Source organism: Sciurus vulgaris (genome assembly GCF_902686455.1).
Source record: "Sciurus vulgaris genome assembly, chromosome: 11".
Taxonomy (NCBI): domain Eukaryota; kingdom Metazoa; phylum Chordata; class Mammalia; order Rodentia; family Sciuridae; genus Sciurus; species Sciurus vulgaris.
Genome location: NC_136472.1, coordinates 120364044 through 120384016, shown reverse-complemented (window position 1 = coordinate 120384016; position 19973 = coordinate 120364044). Strand labels below are relative to the sequence as shown.

At 36.4% G+C, this 19973-nt stretch overlaps 1 protein-coding gene across 10 annotated transcripts in view; it reads left to right on the top strand.

Annotated features, from left to right (window-relative positions):
- Window positions 1–19379, top strand: part of MSANTD2 (Myb/SANT DNA binding domain containing 2) — a 34367-nt gene extending 14988 nt beyond the window's left edge. Inside the window, exons 2-5 of one of the 10 annotated variants that reach the window (XM_079104599.1) lie at window positions 8781–8870; window positions 12719–12818; window positions 14373–14433; window positions 17849–19379. In XM_079104599.1, the coding sequence (XP_078960725.1) occupies window positions 12743–12818; window positions 14373–14433; window positions 17849–18701 (990 nt within the window). In that variant the 5' untranslated portion in view covers window positions 8781–8870; window positions 12719–12742 and the 3' untranslated portion in view covers window positions 18702–19379. Of the gene's footprint in view, window positions 1–8386; window positions 12819–14372; window positions 14434–17848 lie in introns of those variants that run through there. The other 9 variants (XM_079104598.1, XM_079104596.1, XM_079104595.1 and 6 more) reach the window with 9 other exon arrangements.
- Window positions 19380–19973: the final 594 nt, after the last annotated feature.

The following is a 19973-nucleotide window of genomic DNA, read 5'->3' as shown; positions in this document are numbered from 1 at the left end:
TATGTCAGTGTATTATTCATACCAAGACTAAAAACTGTTGAAAATGATTAGTTGATTGGCTTTGATCTATAAAAAACACAAAAAGCCAGAGAAGTGATGATATATTCAGATGTTTCTGAAACTTGAATGTGTGGGCAATATCATGTTTCTATAATTATGTTATTTAGTATTTACAAACCTACATCTAGGCATAAAGTCTTTTGCCTATAGAACTCAAATGTTATCAAAAACAATTTTTTAAAACTTTAAGCACTAATAAAAGGACAAATGAAAAAAATCAACTTAGCATTCCTGTAATACTTTGGATGTTGTGGGTTAGCTAAAATTTACCTTCTTTTTCCTCACATGTCTCATACTGACTGCTACATAAAGTTCTTTAGAGTATGATTCTTCCTTGTTATTCCCCTGTGTGCCTTGTGGTACAGCATTTCGGTACTACTACTTTTCTGTACTTGAACTAACATTATTCAGAAGACTTCCTTGGTTCAGTGTGACTATCATTTTTGTAATACTTATAATGATCGCTAACATTCAATTAGTGCAGGCATTTAGCAAATTTCATTTTAAATACTCTTATCATTTAGTGCTTACATCAAATATATGATGAAATATTGATATTAACACCATCTCATAGGTGGAGAAATTAAGGCTTAGAGATATTAATTTGTCTAATGTCACAAAGCTAGCAGGTGGTGACACTAGACTAAGCAATTTTATTTCAGAACCCATACTTGTAACCAACTGGTAACATTACCTCCTTATGAGTCATCAGCCTACTTTTATTAAGTTTTGACAATTGAAGTGATGTTTTTGGCAACTGTGTGATCATAAATGTCATACTAAAATATTGTAACACCTGAATGGACACCATCATGCTTATAAATATTCTTATCATTGAAACAGAAATGCAAACTTAAAATGACTGGGACTGTGGCTAAGTGGAGGAGTGCTTGCCTTGCATGTGTGAGACACTGGGTTCAATCCTTAGCACCGTATAAAAATAAAATAAAGATTTTGTGTCCATCTACAACTCAAAAAAAAACCAAAAAACAGAATTCATGGTTTCCTAAGATTACAGGAGAAACATTGATTTGTAAGTCTTTTAAGAACTTAAAATGTGTGGAAATATAAGTAAAGGCTTTATTGAAGGCAATTTATTTAGTCATTCCTTGATGTATATAAATGATATTATTTATATTTATTAGTTGGGCTACCAACTCCTCTTAAATGGAGCAAATTTGAATTAGAGCAGGAGAAACATTCACAAAGTAGACTTACATTTTTTACTGTAAAAGCAGGTAGATATGAGGTTTACCAAAGGAGGCTATAGAATGTGCCCATTACCTTGTGTGTATCATTGTTTGCCTAATGTTCAAATGGTTTCGGAATTTATCTTCTTAGATGGGGATGAGATAAATTGTTTTGTTATGTATACAAGTCGTCCTCTGCATAAGAACATGTTGGTCAATAATGGACTACAAATGCAAGGTAGTCCCAAGAGAGTATAATGAAGCTGAAGATTTCCTGTCTCTTAGTCATAGCATTGTAGCTGTTCTGATATCTATCCTAAGACAAAGCATCACTCAATATGTTTGTGGTAATACTGGTATACATACACCCACCGTGTGGCTAGTTGTATAAAATATAACACATGCTATCATGACAGTATATTATACTTGGTAATAAATAACTATGTTACCGATTCGTTTATTTACTATTTATCATTATTTTAAACTGTATTCCTAATACTTTAAAAGTTAACTGTAGCCAGGCGAAGTGCATGCCTGTAATCCCAGCAGGTTGGGAGGCTGAGGCAGGGAGGATCCCCAGTTCAAAGCCTGTCTCAGCAAAAGTGAGGCACCAAGCTACTCAGTGAGACCTTGTCTCTAAATAAAATACAAAATAGGGCTAGGGACGTGACACAGTGGTTGAGTACCTCTGAGTTCGATTCCCAGTCCTTGCCCCCCCCCCCCAAAAGGTAACTGTAAAATAGTATATTATGTTATGCCAGTAGGAGCTTCATCCATCTCATGTTTCCTGCCTCTTGATTGAATCAAGAGATCACGTGACTTAGCAATCAGGTTTATGTAAGTTCACTGTGGTTTTTACACAATGACAACATCACCTAGTGATGTGTTTTTCAGAACCTATCTTAGCTGTTAAGTGGCACATAACTGGAATATATACACAAAATTGTAACTGCATATTGAGAAAGTTAAAAATAGAATCAGAAAATAAATCAGAATGCAGGGTATACAACAGTAACCAAGGTAAATATGTTTACTTCAGCTTATTAGTAAGATGAATCATGACTTCAGCTATAGCAAAAAAGTAAATACAGAGACTTTTGGGAATTTTCAGTATTTCCTGAAGATAGGCATACTAGGTCCCTGTTTTGAAATCTAAGATAAATTTACATTAAAGTGACTTTGGGTAAGCTCTTACCTTTCTCTTAGGTTTGTAGACTTTAAAACAGGGATGTACCATATATCTCTCTATATATGTGTTGTGGTGCCCAGATCTCTCCTCCAGGGATGAAACACTAGTCTCCTAGTCTCCTGCAGCTTTCTGGGGCCCTGACTGCTAGTGGCTTCTGGTTGAATTCCTCCAAGCAATTTCTTTTTGCCTAAGGGAGCTGTTTGGTCCAAGTGAGGCCGCCTCTCTGGTGGAAGCCTAGATCCAGTTACTAGTCAGCACTGAAATACAAAGGTCCAGCCTTTTTGGCTCAATTTAGGACTGCTCTGAAGGGGCACCTGAGTTCCAGGCCTCACTTTGGGGTTAGGCCTCTGTTACATCTGTGTCACACTTCACACTTTCCCTGCTCAGCTCTGCTTCTCAGTCTCACTCTCAAGTGTGGTTCCCTACAGCCCCATCCAGTAAACCTGCACATAGTCTCTGAGTCTGTTTCTTGGGATATTTTTACATTATTTTAAGTAGGAGTGATAAATGCACACTGTTTAGCTTAAATCTCTGCACGTTATAGGCACTCAGGAGATGGTTGTAATGGTTTACATTTGTTATGTGGCATATTGAGCCACATAAGGAAAGTATTTGATTTTTTTCCCCCAGTACTGGGGATTGAACCCAGGAGCACTTAACCACTGAACCACATCCCCAGTCCTTTTTTGTATTTTATTTAAGAGACAGGGTCTCACTGAGTTGCTTAGGGCCTTGCTAAGTTGCTGAGGCTGGCTTTGAACTTGTGATCCTCCTACCTCAGCCTCCCCAGCTGCTGGAATTACAGGTGTGCACCACTGCACCCGGCAACATGTTTGATTTTTATAGAAGGTATAGAGTTGATTTTTTCCCCCAATTGGCCATTTCTCTTAGTAGTCCTCATAAAGCTAAGAATAAAATATAAAAATTCTACCAAATGGGCTATAAAAAGCGTTATGATTGCTTGAATTTCTTTCTACCAATTTCCTAATAAAATTCAAGTTGCCCAAGGATAGATGTTTATAATAAACTTAAAACTTGCTTACTTTCAAATTTTTTATTAAAGAGGACACATTCTTTTCAGGCATCTATGGAATGTGGTTTATACTGTATAAATGAAAATAAATTAGTTTTTACATCTTTAGCCAACTGACTGAATCTTGATATAATGTTCTTACCCTGATGTCTGATGGAGGATTTCTAATAACCTTAGTTTTTACATGAGTTTGTTTGGATAAGATTCTTTTTCCATAAATGCATAAAATTTGCTACTGGAAAATTTTATGTTATAGGCTATCTTTGCCTAATATGTGGCAGTTTTTATTAAGAAAATAACTACAAACTGAGATAATCTCATGGTCAACTGATGAAACAAAGTGGCTTACAATTTCAGGGGAAAAAACCTGCTTTTGACAGTTTCCCCTTAAACAGTGATCTAATGATTAGAAGGCCAACTTTGTATTTAGGAAGCCATACAATGTTCAAATGATAAAAATAAAACTCTGTGGGACTTCTGTTTTATTTTTGTCTTATTTGTGTTGTGGGTACTTAATTTTAGACATGGTTGTGGAATAGTTATTTAAAGGGATTATATAGAAGATCTTTAAAGAGGAATGCTTTGTCCCTGATCTGACAGAAATATTTGAGAGAATTCTCTTGAATGTGTATTTTAGATATCACATTCTAATAAGATGATTCTATTTTTAATGTCTGAATAACGTGGAGTTGGTGCCCAAGATGTGAAGCAATGAGAGAAAGATTGAGAAAAGATGCTGACATAGCAACTTTGGAGGTGATGTAGGAAGCCAAATAAAAATGATCTTTAATCCAAGTCAGTTCTTTACCAAACTGACTTTTTTTTCCTTTCAGGTGAGGAGGAAGTTCTAGACAAATAGTGTTACCTGCCAATCTTTGGTTACTTTATCTACCTATTGTTGCTTATATGTAGAATAAGCGTTTATACCTTAACTTTTTTACCTCTCTTGTTCTAAATGGAGAAACACGTAGGATTTTATGTCTAGAAGGGTCCTTGTATTCCAGAGAATTCTGTACATGTAAGCATATGTACTAGGTATGGATTTTATAGTGTTGCTGTTAATCTGAGATAATTGCGTGAGTATTCATGTGAAGTATGTCAAGTGTAGGGTTAAAAGCATTACAATCACATGCATTTAGTTCCATGAGCTCTGGATGATGTTTGTTTTTGACAATTAGTATTGTCCTCCTCCAAGGTGTTTTTCTTTTCATAATCTGAGTGGGCAAGAGACACCCTCAGCTGCTAGCATGAAGAATCCTAGAGAATTTAGGACTTGATATTCACTGAGAATCAAAATTTCCTGAATTATGTATTCTCTGCAAGAATCTCTCCTCATGAAGACAGCCCTGGCCAGTTATATACACAGAGTGAGTGAGTCTTTCATAGCCATATTCAGAATGAAGTACAAGCTGATAGGATTCAATCCTGGACAGTTCCTTCCCCACAAAGACTGAGGCTCCAGAGAGGTAAGATCTCTTTGTTTGTGGTGGTCATTCTTCTGTTTGACCCTATTGAAATCCAGGAAGCAACTGAGTCTTTATCTTTGAGGGAACCACTTTATATTCTCAAATATTTGTTTTATTTGTAAGGGGTAAGAAATAACAAAATTTGGGCTGGACTGCAGAGCTTCCTTTGGCAGATAACTGGCCTCCCTCCCCAAAGAAAACTATAACAAGAAGAGATATTTTAAAAACAGCCCACTGCAGTTAATCCTCCATTGTTACAAAAAATTAATTAGCTTTGCGAATGATAGTTGTATTTATGTTTTATACCCTTTTTTGCTCCTGCTTTTTTGAAAAGGTTCCAGGAGCCCTATCTAACTTTGGATTATCTATTATGGTTAAACAATGGATTTCCTGATTTACTTTGCTAAGGAAATTTCATCTGGCTAGTGATTTACTTTAAAATTAATTTAATTAATTTATTTAATAAATATATTAATCCTATGCGATAGGCATTTTTCTAGTCCCAAGGGAGATAGAGACAAGCAATGCAGACAAAATTCCTATCATGCAGCTTATGATCTAGCTTGCTTGCTTCGGCAACATCAGAATTTTGTGAGTAGCATTTGGTAATTTTCAATATGCTAAATCCTCTTTGAAGGGGTACTTACCTTGGTTCCTCCTTTGTGGAATGAAGAAGTTGGACTAGGTTTATCTTTAAGGTTCTTTTCTATTCAAAACTTCATTGGAGCCTGGTTTGCAATTAAGCCTTGGCGCTTCACCCATCCTCTATAGATGAGTTTAAGTACTACAGAAGTTTTATAAAGTAAAAGTAAAGTGTAGGGGCAGAGGTAGGGATAGGGGATAAAGGGTGTTGGGAGCTACAGAGAGAGCAAATGAGTTAAGGACAGAGTATGAAACCCATTCTTCTTAGTAATTAAGAAGACATTGATGACCATGATAGAAACAATTTTAGTGGGGTAATAGATACGACTGTGATTCCATTATGACAGAATTAGTGTAGACATTGCCTAAAAGACCCTTCAGTCATCAGGTGGTGTTGAAATTGGAATATGTGAGAGCTCAGTGCAGTGACTGCTAAGGAAGGTAGTCAAGACTTTTTCCTATGCTTGTTTTTGGATGGATGAATTTCTCTATTTTAAGTTGTTACCTTAACTAGTTTTTCTAGCGTCTGTATTGATAAGTCAATCAGATAATGAATGATCAAGTACTGTGTGACATAATTGGAGCAGATACTCAGCATAATAAATGGATTTTCAAAATATTGCTTACCATATCAGAAAAAAATTTTTTGCCTGGTAGGTAGGGAAAAAGTGGTATATTGTGAAGTGGTAAGAGATTCCTATATGCTTTTTACTGATAGAAATTATTTCCTTCAAGAAATGGGGAGGCCAGTGTGGTGCACACACTTGTAATCCCAGCAACCCTAAAAGCTAAGACAGGAGGACCTCAAGTTTGAGTCAGCTTCAGCAATTAGCGAGGCTGTAAGCAACTTAGGAAGATGCTATCTCAAAATAAAAATAAATAAAAAGCGTTGGGGATGTAACTTCATCATAAAGTCCTCCTGGGTTCAATCCCCTAGAGAGAGAGAGAAAGAGAGAGAGAAAAGGGGGAAAGTTGATTGTGCTATTTTATATCTATATTCCCAGCTACTTGAGAGGTCGAGGCATGAGACTCTCTTGAGCCTTGGAGTTCGGGGCCAGGTTGCTTTAAAAATGAAAGAGGCTGGGGATATATCTCAGTAGTAGAGCACTTGCCTAACATGTACAAAGTCCTGGATTTTATCTCCAGCACCACAAAACAAAACAAAACCAAAAATCAGAAAAAAACAGAGACAGAGAGAAATGGCAATTTGGCCAATTTACCTCTTATGGGAAAAAAATATCAATATCCTTTATCTAAATGAGTAAAATACTAAGCAAACTGGTTAATTGACTTAAACTAGTTGTGCTGATCTTTAGAATCTCTTGTAATGCCTATGAAACAAATTAAATCTACCTTATTTTAGGGTTTCTAATATGTGCTATATTCTTTTGTGGAAACAAAACCAACATGGTGTAGAGCAGAGATTTTTAAGCTGAGGTTCTTGTATGGACTCTTCAGTGAGTCCATGTACCGCTTGAAATTGTATGAAATGGTTTGTATATGTATACTTTTTTCTGAGAAGGTAATCCATGATCTAAAAAGGTTAAGTACCTCTGTACTGGAGAGAAAAAGCAAAAGATTGAATAATGAAAAGGATTTTTTACTTGCCAAAACTTGCTGTATAGTGCTAAGGACTGGGGGAATGTAAAACAGGTATGCTGTATTTTCCTTTTTGGTTTTGTTGAGTTTTTTCTTTTGGTTGGTTTTAAAAATTTGAGGCAATTGGCAAGTCATTTACATATTAACATACAGAAAACATAATAAATTAGGTAGTAAAATTCTGTAGGACCCACAGATTTTGCCTTAGGTAACTTTATAATCATTAGTTACAATTCTCTGTCAAAAGATATGTATATGGGGCTGAGTCAGGCGGATCCAAGTGTTCAAAGCCAGCCTCAGCAACAGTGAGGTGCTAAGCAACTCGGTGAGACCCCTGTCTCTAAATAAAATACAAAATTTGGCTGGGGAATGTGGCTCAGTAGTTGAGTGCCTCTGAGTTCAATCCCTGATAACCACCGCCACCACCAAAAAAAGATATATTTATATATATTTTGTATGTAGGAATTTATACTATATTCTTAACATTCCTCTTACTGTGTGCAGAAACATGTTTACTGATATATATCTGCTATTTAAGTTTTTTTTCTTTCCTACTTTTATGCTCACAGTAACAAAGTATACAGTTTAAGAAATTTTAGTCTATCTTTAAAATATTAAAATAAAGTGTTGTTTTGTTGCCTTATAAAAGCAACTAGTAATCATTGCAATAGCAATAATCTTAATTTAAAGGAAGAAAAAATAGATCTATTTCACAAAGACTTCTGTTGCTTCAAAATACCCATTTGCCTTAATTTGAAGTATTGTTTTGACACTTCTATAAGAAAACCAATCACTGAAGTTTTACTGACCCCAATGTAATTTCTCCATCTCTTGTGGAGTATAATGTGTGATTAAAAAAAAAAAAAAAAGTCTGCTTGTGAATAAGTATATTCTTTATTTAATCATTTGGGTGAACAGAATTGCAGATTTATCATGTTTAGTTGGCAGAGGGTTAAAATGACAATGCCATGTATTTCTAGTACAGCCAGTTTGACAACTACATTTGAAAATCTATTTCACTGCTTATTTTTTCTTATAACATGGTTTCCTGCTATTATAACTAAGCTGTCCTCCCTTCAAATTGACTTTATTTTTCATCTGACATCTTAGACTGATCAAGCCAATGTTTTCTAAACAACACACACACACATACACACACACACACAAACACACACGTGTGTGTGTATATATATATGTATATATGTATATATATATATGTAGTTTTATGCCTTATTTCTATTCCTCCTCATTATATGCTGTTCCACTTACAGTCAGTTCTGGTTGAACAGTGGTTTTGTGGGGGCAAATTTTGAGAAAATGATTGAGCCTATAGTGGAATTGGTTGGCCTATGCCTTTATGATTTATTTTGTTTGCTTCCTACTTTGCTGTACCAGGGAAGAACTTAATTCTTCCCATTTTCTGAAAGTTGGAGGAGGAACTGGAGGACATTGAAGCAAAAGAAACTTTAATCTCACTCCCAAAGTAGCTTAATAATGATGGGCTTTGATGAAACCACTGGCCCTTATATAGATCTTATTTTCCAAGCCTTTCATTATTTTATTTGCCCTTTTCTGAACTCTACAATTTCCCTCTCTTGTAGCTGGTTCGATGCCCAGAACTGAATGCTGTGCTCCAGCTGTGGCCTCACCGGTGCTGAATAGAGAGGAAGAGCCACCTTCATAGCTTACATGTGATTCCTCTGCTTATACAACCCAATACTGGATTTACTTACTTTGGCAAGATAGCTGCATTGTGCACTGTATTTAATGTTACGTGTACTGTAACCCTGGGTCTTTCTCTGCATTGCTGCCGTTAAACCCCCAATCCTGCCAATCTAAAACTCCTGCCTTTGTGTACCCCTGCCCCTCCCCCATAGACTCCCCATACATTCATCTACAATGAATGTCATCTTTCTATTCTCTCATTTCCTTTGACTCTAATCTTAAACTTTGGCAAACTTTCACTCTGTCCTCTAAATGATCAGTTGTCAGCCACTTATTTTTCTCCCTGCTTTGGTAATGGGACATTTTCCAAATCTTTTTCTCTGGTTCTTTTCCTTTTGTAGTGCTAAGGACTTGGCACTTGGTAATGGATTTAGTAAGCATCCACCTGGTGATTCTTCCCAAGCCAATAACCAGGAACTTCTCTGGTTTGACCCCCTAATGAGTTCTTCTATCCAGACTTTCTTGACTCCTCCTGACCTCTATCCCTATGCCTTCATTCAAGATGGATAGTATTATCTCACAGTTCTTCCTCCAGGGAGGAGACAAAACATAATATCAATTTACTGGGGAGATTTCTAACATTAAGAAAATTCATTATTTTAAATTGTGAATAGTTTAGTCTTAAATACATCTAAGCAAATTCTTTGCCCTGAGATCTTAATTTTGAAACAGCAGTTAGAGCTTTACTTACTGTAAATGTCTAGGATGAGTAAGGTAAAGGAAGAAGAAAGGGAAGCGAGGTTTTTGTGTTGAATAGGTTGTGATTTTTCCAAGAAAGCCAGTTTGAGTTTTTTGTTGAATTTGGTAGCTGTCTGGAATGGGAGGTATGAGACTTTGGTTTTTTTTTTTTTTTTTTTTTCCTAGATTCTGAAGCATTGTTTTAATCTCCGGTTTAGAGTAGGTTTTGAAGTTAGTTTATTTAGGAATATTGATACAGGTACTCAGTCTTTTAATTTTGTGCTTTGGTTAATCATTTAGAGTGTGGAATATGTAACCTTTTCTGATTTACTATGGATAATAAGAAATGGAAGGTCTCTGTATGTCTTTTTATCAATTTCTAAGCTCTTTCCAGTTTAACTAAATCCCAGTGCTTGTTTCTGGTAGCAGCAAGCCAATGTTTGAGTTTTTCCCTTTTTTTCCCCTTTTCCTATCTCAGACAGTGTGTCCTATTTAAATGGCCTCTCCTTGGATTTGTGGTCTTTATTGAACTCAGAAGTTACTGCTTATGTATATTTATGTCTTGAGAGAGTTAAAATCAATTTGGAAATCTTTTGAATATACTATCACATGGATTTAGAAGTTACCAAACATCTTTCCTGCAGGCACCTGATAGATACTTTACATATCAACATATTACCCTATAAAAGTGTATTACATATGTATACTACAAGTAAAAGGTGGCAAGATCTTAGTCTTTTTTAATGAAATAGAAAATATATCACCTGACTCTTCTTCCATATCTATAATGATTAGATATTGTTTTTTTCATTATTCACAGTTACATAAGCTAGGCAAAATTTTAAGCCAAACTTGGTGGTTTTAAAGAGTAAGAGTCTTTTCTGTGGTTTCCCACCATACATATTATCAAATATTGGTGGCTTTGCTTATGCCTCTGTCACTTGCTATTAAATGTGGGACTTTTCTTCAAAGGAGCAGTAGTTTTACTTTTTGACTTCTAGACCAGCTCTTACAGACTTCTGACAGAGCTAACTGGACCCTTTTGTGTCCTGAATGCTTTTTTCAGGCAACCAGTAAGTAGTGAGCAGTGGCATGGTTTCCATCTCCATTTATGGCCTTGAAAGGGTGAAGGGACAGTGTTGGGACTCTCCATTTACGGTCCTTGGAGGAGTTGAAGAGTGGCTGGGGTGTTCTTGGAGGCAGAAACTAGACATTGTGAGATAAAAATAAATTGACAGGGGTTGTTTGCAATTCAAATTCCAATCCCTGCAAGGAGGGCACAGAGTGCTAGGAAAGGACAGCATGTAGAAAGTAAAAAGAAATCTGCTACAGCATTTATATTGTAAGGTTTGCCCATGACATATATTTCCCAAGTTCATGTTTCTGGTTTGTTTCTCTCAGTTTTGTCTTGGTTGTGACTATCCTTTCTGAAAGAAAGAAGAAATGTTTTTAAAAAGAGTGTATCATTGGAAACCTCTCTTCTCTAAGGCATCATTTGAGGCACCAAAAGGAATCTAAAGAAAGAGAGAATGGGACAGGTGTTTGTGCAGGGGGTAGGCAGGCTGGCTTTAGTGCGGGCGACTCTTAATTATTGTTCTGTTAATGTCTAGGAAGCTCATCATATGTGTCATGCTTTCATTATACCTTTTGCCTATCTGGATTTCTGGCTTCAAGAGACAGATTTAAAAACTGACAGCGTATTTGTAGCTTGTCAATTGTAATGTAAAGATAATGAACTTTCACAGCAGCTCTATAAAGATTATCAGGAGTCGTTTTAGTTTGGTGAGGATAGGTGATACACATTGGCTTGTAGAAAGTAATCTCACCTTTGGAAGAAATTTATAATCTTGCTAATGCCTATAAATTAAGTCAGAGGTGAACTGGTTCTGTACAGTTGAGTGAAACCCAGTATAGTAGAGGGAAGATTGGAAGGACAGAGAGAAGCAGAGATGGAATAGAACCTGAATGTGAGAAAATTTGGAAGGTGGGACTAAGTCCATGATTTATCTTTTGCAGTGTCATAAGATAGCACAGAATGTACCATTAAACTCAGGAAACTGGACTAATCATCAGAAATAAAATAAAGACCATTAAAAATAAAGATCATGAAAAAAAAGATTGAAGGATTGTACAAGATAATGAAATATCCAGGTTTTATCTGTGGACTTGCATAATGATATTTATTTGCTGTGTGGCATGTAGCAGAAAAAGAAATGAAATAAACCTCCTACCTTGCCCTCCACCCAAAAAAGAAACTATTGGCTTTGTTCATTGGTTTGTTTAGCTAGCTGTTTCAGTTGGTAGACTAGTAAATTGTCTAGTTTTAGGTGTAGGTATTAGTGTTCTTGATCATTGATGTCTGAAACTGTGAACTTGTGGCACTGTTGATTTGGCTTTTGTTTGAAATTTTAGCAACTTCCACAAAGACTAGTGAGTTAATAAGGAATATAGATTATGTAAATAATGTTTTATTAGCTTATTTATTTAGGCAGTTGTTTTTACCCTGTATTCCTTCTTAAGAATAAGGAAGGTATTCTTTGCTTTGGGAAATTCTTCTCTCTGTCCTCCTTCCCTCACTTTTTCCAAATTCTGGGCACCATAGCAGCTCTCTCTCTCTTCTGTGGCAGGTGTGCATCCTATTGGCTGGCTGGTATTTCTTGTTTTTTTCCCCCCCTTATTCTTTTTAAATGGGGGAGGGGGTATAAAATTTGTGTATGGGGTACATGCAATAATGTTGTAATGTTTCTTGTTGTTTAATGGATAATTAATTGCAAAATAATTGTTTGAATTATAACATGTTTGAATAAATGCTAAATTAGTATTTTTTCTAATATAATAATGAATTTGAAATCTAGCATTCCTGTAACAATGTGTCTCTGTTTGTCTGTCTGTGTCTGTCTAATAGTAATTAATATCTGTGGTCCGTACATGGAAGAGGAAGTACAGCTTTAAAGGAATAACAAAAGACTTTGTGTCTTAGACCCTTCGCAGGTGTTACAGTCGGGTGAAAGAACATGGTGTTGGGAAAAGAAAGAGCAGTTACACATTTGAACAGTTGGAACAGGTGTTTGGTCAGGGAGGATGGGATGCTCAGCCCTGCCAGCCTGTACTTATTAACAGTAGTGGCTTGTACCAGGAGCTGGAGTCAGATGGCAGCACAATGGAGGACTATTCACAGGAGGACTGGGGAAACCACAGTCAGGATCTCCATGGCTATCCAACAGATCAGGAATTGGGTAAGAAAGCCAAAATATATGATACTCGTGTGTATTTATCTACCTAGCATGTGTACTGCTACTTATTGTGATCTGTGATGTCATACTGTTTCCATGGTCAGCACAAAGCATGTCACTAGTTTTTTTGGGGGCAACATAAGCATCCTTGGTTTAGGTTTCAGTTGCCAACAAGTATTTTGGTGATTTGTGGGCCACCCTGATTCCTAAAGACAGAATTCCTAATGCTGAGCCACACAAGGAGACTCAGTGGCAAATAGAATCCTATGTAATTTTAAATACACTGGACCTTCTAAGATTCTAGTTCTAAGATGCTAAGAGTATTGTCTCTTGTCCCAAGTGTTATAAGTGAATCTATCTTTTCCTTCCTTCATTCCAAATACTTTTTCTTTTCTGTCTGTGATTTGGGAAAGACCCCTCCCAGACTTTAGTCCAAACAAAAAATAAGTGAAAGCCTTGGCTTATACTAAAAACAATTGATATCTTAGCCATGTCAGTGATGATTCTCCGTCAAACCTCCTGAAGTATCCTATACCAACAATAGCTGAAATGATTTATATACAGTAAAGGCATTCAGAATGAAAGCTGCAATTCCTGGCCATCAAATCTAAATTTGTGTGACCTAATTAAGAGTACATGTGTCATTTTTGTTGTTTCATTAGCATTAAGTGCTCCAATTTTTATTTTCATCTTTTGGAAGTACTCATCAGTTTTCTGCTATAGCCATTGCACGTTAAAGAACAGGTTGTATAATGAGCTTTCACTTTTAAGTAAATCTTCCCCAGTAAGGTACTGAGGCAACCCCAAGGAAGTATATGTAGAATTGGCAGTAAAAGTGTGTTTCTCTAACTTAAGGTAAAAGTCTATAGGCCCTGTTTTGACAGAATTCCTGATGGTAGAGAAATGCTAATTCAAAAGAAAAAGGATTAACTTAATATATTTCTTATAAGTGCTGTTTTTAAACAATCTCAATATTCTCAAATATTGGAAGAGAGAAGAAAGAAACTATGAAACTCTAAGACTAATAGTATATAAGGGACTTAAAGATAAGAAGAACAAGCGGGACAGATGCTAAGTGATCACTGCCTCTTAATTTTACAAAAATAACAAGGTCTAAATTACTTTGGCATCTCATAACATGGGTTGTGCAACAGAGTTAAGTCCCCCAAACCTTTGTGGGGGGTGGTCATGCAGAATACGCTGATCCTGATATTGGGGGAATAATTGCTCTGTAAAACCCACATAGAAAATCTAAATAGAATAGAATTATTTTCGTTCTTGTACTTTTAAAATCATGTTTGCAGTGAAATTAAGCTTTAAGCTCCTAGCTAGAAATCCATTGGTGACCTTGAAGAATTTTATACTTGTAGAGCTGGTTTCTGATCTTGCATATAAATGTATGCATCTCATTATATAAGAGTTATATTTATAAAGCTGGCTTTGAACAGTGTTGGACACCAGTATTAAGGCCTGGTATTGAAAAGTATGGAATGAACTACATAAATGTATATAGATAAAATTAGAAAATATAATTTGTTTTAACTCTTTATATTTCAGATGAAATACCTGTCACAAAGAGAACATTAAAAATAAAACAAGAGTCTTCTGAAGAAGCACAGTAAGTAACTGCTTCACCTTTCCTTATAGTGTGTCTGCCTAGGTTTAATGACCTTGGAGAAGGTCGGAAAGGAATTGCTCTGGAAGTTACAGCCACACCGTACTATGTCTGGCCTATCCTTTCTCAGCTTAGCTTCAGTTTTCCAGTGGTGAACTGAAATGTTGACAATTTCATATACCACAAGAAGGAATAAATGTGTTACTTGAAAATAGATAAGACAATATTTTCCTGTGTGTGGATATGGATATCTATCTAGATACTCAAGGACTAGGGTTTATTTTGCGTTAGGTAAAATGGTAGGAAGGCCAAAGTGACAGTTAAATTCCTTATAGCATTACAATTTAGGAATCAAAAAGCAAACTCTTAGATGATTATACATTGGAAGAGAAAGTAGTTATTGAAGGAAGGACTGAAAAAGTCTGGGGTCCCCTACTGGTTCTAATTATTGTTCTTTCCCCCAAGAGTTTAGCATCATCTGTTATGTTTTTGGGTGGTAGTGGTTGTTGTTATTGTTCTTCCCCTTCTTCACCTGGGGATCAAACCCAGGACTTCACACATGCTAGGTAAATGCTATACTACTGAGCTATGTCCCCATCCTCTCTTTTTTTTTTTTTTTTTTTTTTTTTTTGGTACTGGGGATTGAATCCAGGGGCACCTCACCTCTGAGCCACATCCCCAGTCCTTTATGTATTTTATTTTGAGACAGGGTCTCACTGAGTTGCTCAGGGCCTCAGCCTCCCGAGCTGCTGGATCATAGGTCTATGCCACCGCACCCAGCTCATAGTTCTTTCTTAGTAGCTTTAAGTAGATTCCTGATTAAATCTATTGAAGAGTATATGTTAAATTTAGGGGGTGAGTAAGAAACAACATTCATTTTCCACCTGGTAACACTGAAGTTTTTGTAGTACCCACTTGTTCTTGTGTTTCATTCCACACATTGTACTCTTCATATTTGAGACGAGTAGAGAAAAAGACAAGAGGCAAGATAAAAAGGACTGCTGGATAACAAACAGTACAACAAAAACAGTTTCGTAACAAACCACCATTATCACCATTACCACCATCACCATCATTACCCTTTTGCAGAAACTCATTTCTTTTTCAGAGTATTTCTTTGGAATCAAAGAATTCCCAGTGTCATCTGATTTTGGGTCTGAGGAGAGGGCAAGCATTCATGGATCAGACGTGTTTCCTAAAATCATAACCATTATTCTGGTACTCAAAAAGTATATGATGCAAATCCATATGGACTCCTATTGGGAGTCCATATCTTCAAATCTTTCTTCTCTAAAAGAAGTTGATGTTACTAGGTATAGACTCAAACTTCACAGAATTGGTATCACAAACTTCAAACCGTGAATGGTGGTTGTAACTTAAAAGTAACACATTTTCCAGGAACTGTTTAAATAACGGGGTCTAATTTTCATGGCATGCTCTCTCTTTGAGATTGATATGATTCTTGTGCTCAGATCAGCTTGGCTCAGGTTACAGGGCAGGAAACTGACAGGCTGTGGAAATCTCTAGCCTGTGCTGCCCTTTCTCTGGGTTCAGCTTAGTTGGGGCGGGGGGAGATTCTGAAGAGCTTCCTATTGGGCCATTTTTTCCCAGTGCAATAGTTTCCTCCGAACTGTTCTTTGCAGTGTCTGACTATAGCATTAGTAATGTAGGGCTATGACAGTGCTGAATAAAATAACTATAATTGAGCAATGGAGTTTTGTTCTCTCTAGGTATATGTGGGACTAGCTGAACTAGCTGATAATACCTGAAGTATAATACATCATCCTTCATTCATGAAACATCCCCTAATGTCATTTGTTCAACACATTTTGCCTACTGAACGTCAGGCATTGAGGCACATCTGTGAGCAAAATGTACAAAAACATCTTGGTACCCCATCCCCATTCCTTAGTGGAGTCTTGTCTTGAGATTAATAAGTCATTTCAAGAGGACAAGGAAAAGTGGTAGCTATGAAAGAAAGTTTCCCTTTAAAGTGTTGACCCACACACAAATATCTTAACCCTATAGGCATTACAGTCAAATACTATGAAAATAGTCAAGTGCCTTCATGTCCCTGAGAAGAGGTAGACTTCCCAGGAATGTAGTGATTTCATCTAGATGGCCACCCTGATGCTTGAGAAGCTTTCAAGACAAACTAAAGGATGGAGAGTAAATTCAGGACAGTCTTAGTCCCAAGAAGCAGCTGATAATAGAATATTAGCTCTTCGTCATCTTGCAAAGAAAGTCTAGGGTACAGGCAGTAGCTATCTGACGCTTCCCCAGAATGTTCTCCCCTGGAAGGCATGAGAATTTAATAGGAAAGTCTCAAGACTTTGTCTTCTTCCATAGCCTCCTTCTAAGAAGTTGGATAATAAATTCACTTTTCATGCCTCTGTTTGATTGTGAATATGACATTTCAGTGTTTTTGTATTTAAATCTGTCACTGATACAGAATATGATAGTTTGGTACCAAATTAATATCTAACAGACCTGTCTTCCAATATTGAAGTTATTAGAAACAAACATTATATTTATGTGTTTGTGTAATTATAAGAAATATAAGTTAACAAATTATATGATTAAGTAGCCTGTGAAACAAGAATTTACTGGCATTTTCTCTTACTCTGTTAACTATACATGTCAAAATTGAAATTCTGTCTGTATTTTTGCCTCTATAAAGGGTTTTCTAGAACAGTATCAGTTCATTTTCTTAACTCTTTCTCTCTTAAAACATAAGCCTAAGTGAACTTTTTCCATCTGAATTCTCAGATTTTAATGTGTTAACTAGGCAGTTCTTTTAATTGTTACAGAAAATGTTTTGGTTTTGTAGCAGGTTAGTCATAAACAATTTTATGTTTTCCTGCAGTTCACATACATGGGCCAAAAATATTGAACTTGCAGAATTTCTAAGTTAGAAATTAAGTTGTTAATTATTTTAAATGACTCTGGATGCTTTTGTGGATTGAGCATCCTTCACCTTCTTTTAGCACTTAGATCTGAAGGCCATCATAGGCATTATACAGTCACTTTAAAAAAATCATGATCCATGGATTTTTTAAATCCCAGGGTCTGTAAGTATTAATATTTATTAATTTTTACTATAGCAAGATTTTAGAAAGTAAATGGAAAGCATTTTATTGTTAATTTCTAGAAACTTCTAATGGGTAAGTCTTTTTTTGCATTTCAACACTGTGATTATCCAACATGGTAGTCACTAATCACATGTGTCTATATAAATGTGATTTTAAATTAAATATAATAAAAATGTAATACCTCATTTGCATTAACCACATCTTAAGTTCTAGAAGCTACCATATTGGATAGCACAGATACAGAACATGTCCATCATCACAGAAAGTTCTGTTCAACAGTGATGTTCTGGACACCTGAGGAATTTGACTTTTCTTTCTCTTTCTAGGAAGCGAGACATCATGCAAAATATTGTACAGATTTTGGAATCAGTACAGTTGAAATGGGAACTATTTCAGAGCTGGACAGACTTTTCAAGGCTTCATCTTTCTAATAAACTGGCCATTTTCGGAATTGGTTATAATACCCGTTGGAAAGAGGATATCCGTTACCATTATGCTGAGATCAGCTCCCAGGTGCCCCTTGGCAAGCGACTTCGGGAATACTTCAACTCTGAGAAGCCTGAGGGACGAATCATTATGACCCGAGTACAAAAAATGAACTGGAAAAATGTTTACTACAAATTTTTAGAGATCACTATTAGTGAAGCTAGGTGCCTAGAGCTACACATGGAAATTGACTGGATACCCATTGCTCACTCCAAACCAACTGGTGGGAATGTTGTTCAATATTTATTGCCAGGAGGCATTCCTAAAAGCCCAGGCCTTTATGCCATTGGCTATGAAGAATGTATCGAGAGGCCCCTCTCACCCCACATGGAGCGACACTCCCTGGATCCAGGAAAAGAGGGCCGGGTTGACCTGGAAACCCTTTCAGCACAAGCCTCATTACAGGTGGAAATAGAACCCACTCGAATTATCTATTGCTACCTCGGTATTGCTGAGGTCAGGACTCTACAGCAATGCTTATTTTTACATTTCCAAGCAAATACCAAAACCTTCAGCAAAGATTGGGTTGGTATTAATGGATTTTTGTCTCAGAACTGTATTGTGGATCCTGGAGTTTCCCCCAAATCCATCTATATCAAATTTGTAGAAGTAGAGAGGGATTTTCTTTCCGCTGGCTCTTTAGTTGAGTGCCTGGAAAAAGCCATTGGATATCCCTTAAAATTTAACAACTGAATGTCATCCTTCATAAGGATTTGGGCTCTTACCTCCTTCTCTACTCACTTCCTGTTATCTAGACTGCCCCTCATCCAGATGCTGCCATCAGAGACTCTTCATGGGAACTCTTTCCACGATTGGGCCAGTGTAACTTCTAAGGAATCATAGTAGACATTGGGCAGAAAAAAACAGACCCCACCCAAAAATGCTCATTTTGAGCAAGCAAGATAGTGAACTTGCATGGTGGGTCAGTTGCTTCTTTTTTAAAAACAAAAAATTTTTAAATGGATTTTAGAGCCCTAATGTAAACAGATGTAGGTACATTCCATATTGGACAAAACTTATACTTTGAGTTTCATATGAAATTGAAAAATTGTATTTTTTTCACAATGTTTCATTTTTACACATCTCTATGTCTCTATATAAGTATTATTTACAACCCTGAATAAATAAGCAATAGATAATGGCAAGTTAAATCTTGAGTCACAGTAAATAAGACTGTTTTTCAGTATCACCTTTAGCTACTATTGTATATAATTTAGAGTTTCATTTTTTTCACCAGCCAAGTGTTTTGCTATTTCCGATCAGTGTTGCCTGCAAAGATCTTTGTTTCTGTGATGTACCAACTTTACGGTTGTGTTGCCATTTAAACTTTTTTTTTATAAAAAAATTAAAGTAATTCCTGGCCTCTTGGCATACTAGTTTCCCTTTTTGTACTAGAGTGTGACCGAACTTACAGTGGGGACTGCTCTGGCTTTACTGCTAATAATGAACAGAACAAACAGAGCAGGATCCACTAGCAGTGTTCATTCAATGTCTCCCCTTTGACCACTGTCATTATTTCTTGTCAGAGTACCAAAGGTCATTGGACATGTCATTTTGTATTTCTTTTTAAAAAATGACTAGGATGTTCTATCTGACCTTAAGAACATAAATTTGTAATAGACTTTGCATTCTGCATCATTTATATTCAGTAATCAGGGGAAAGCCTCCCAAGGAGTACAGAGTGGTAAATTGATATCATCTTACTGTGTCTAAAAGAGGGAAGGGAGGACCCCAGTAGAAATATCAAAAGACAAAACCAAAAAAACCCTAAAAAGTGATCCATAGGAGAAGAAATTGTAAGGTGTCAGTCTATTATGAAGATGACTATCATGTTTAGATCTTTTCAAGATTTCCAGTGGGTCAGCTACCACTCCACTTAGAGGTTAGTACTCTTAGCTAACAAGAGCTTACTAGTAGAGTAGTCAAGGATCACTTTGGTCTCATGGCAGGACCTCATTGGATTGG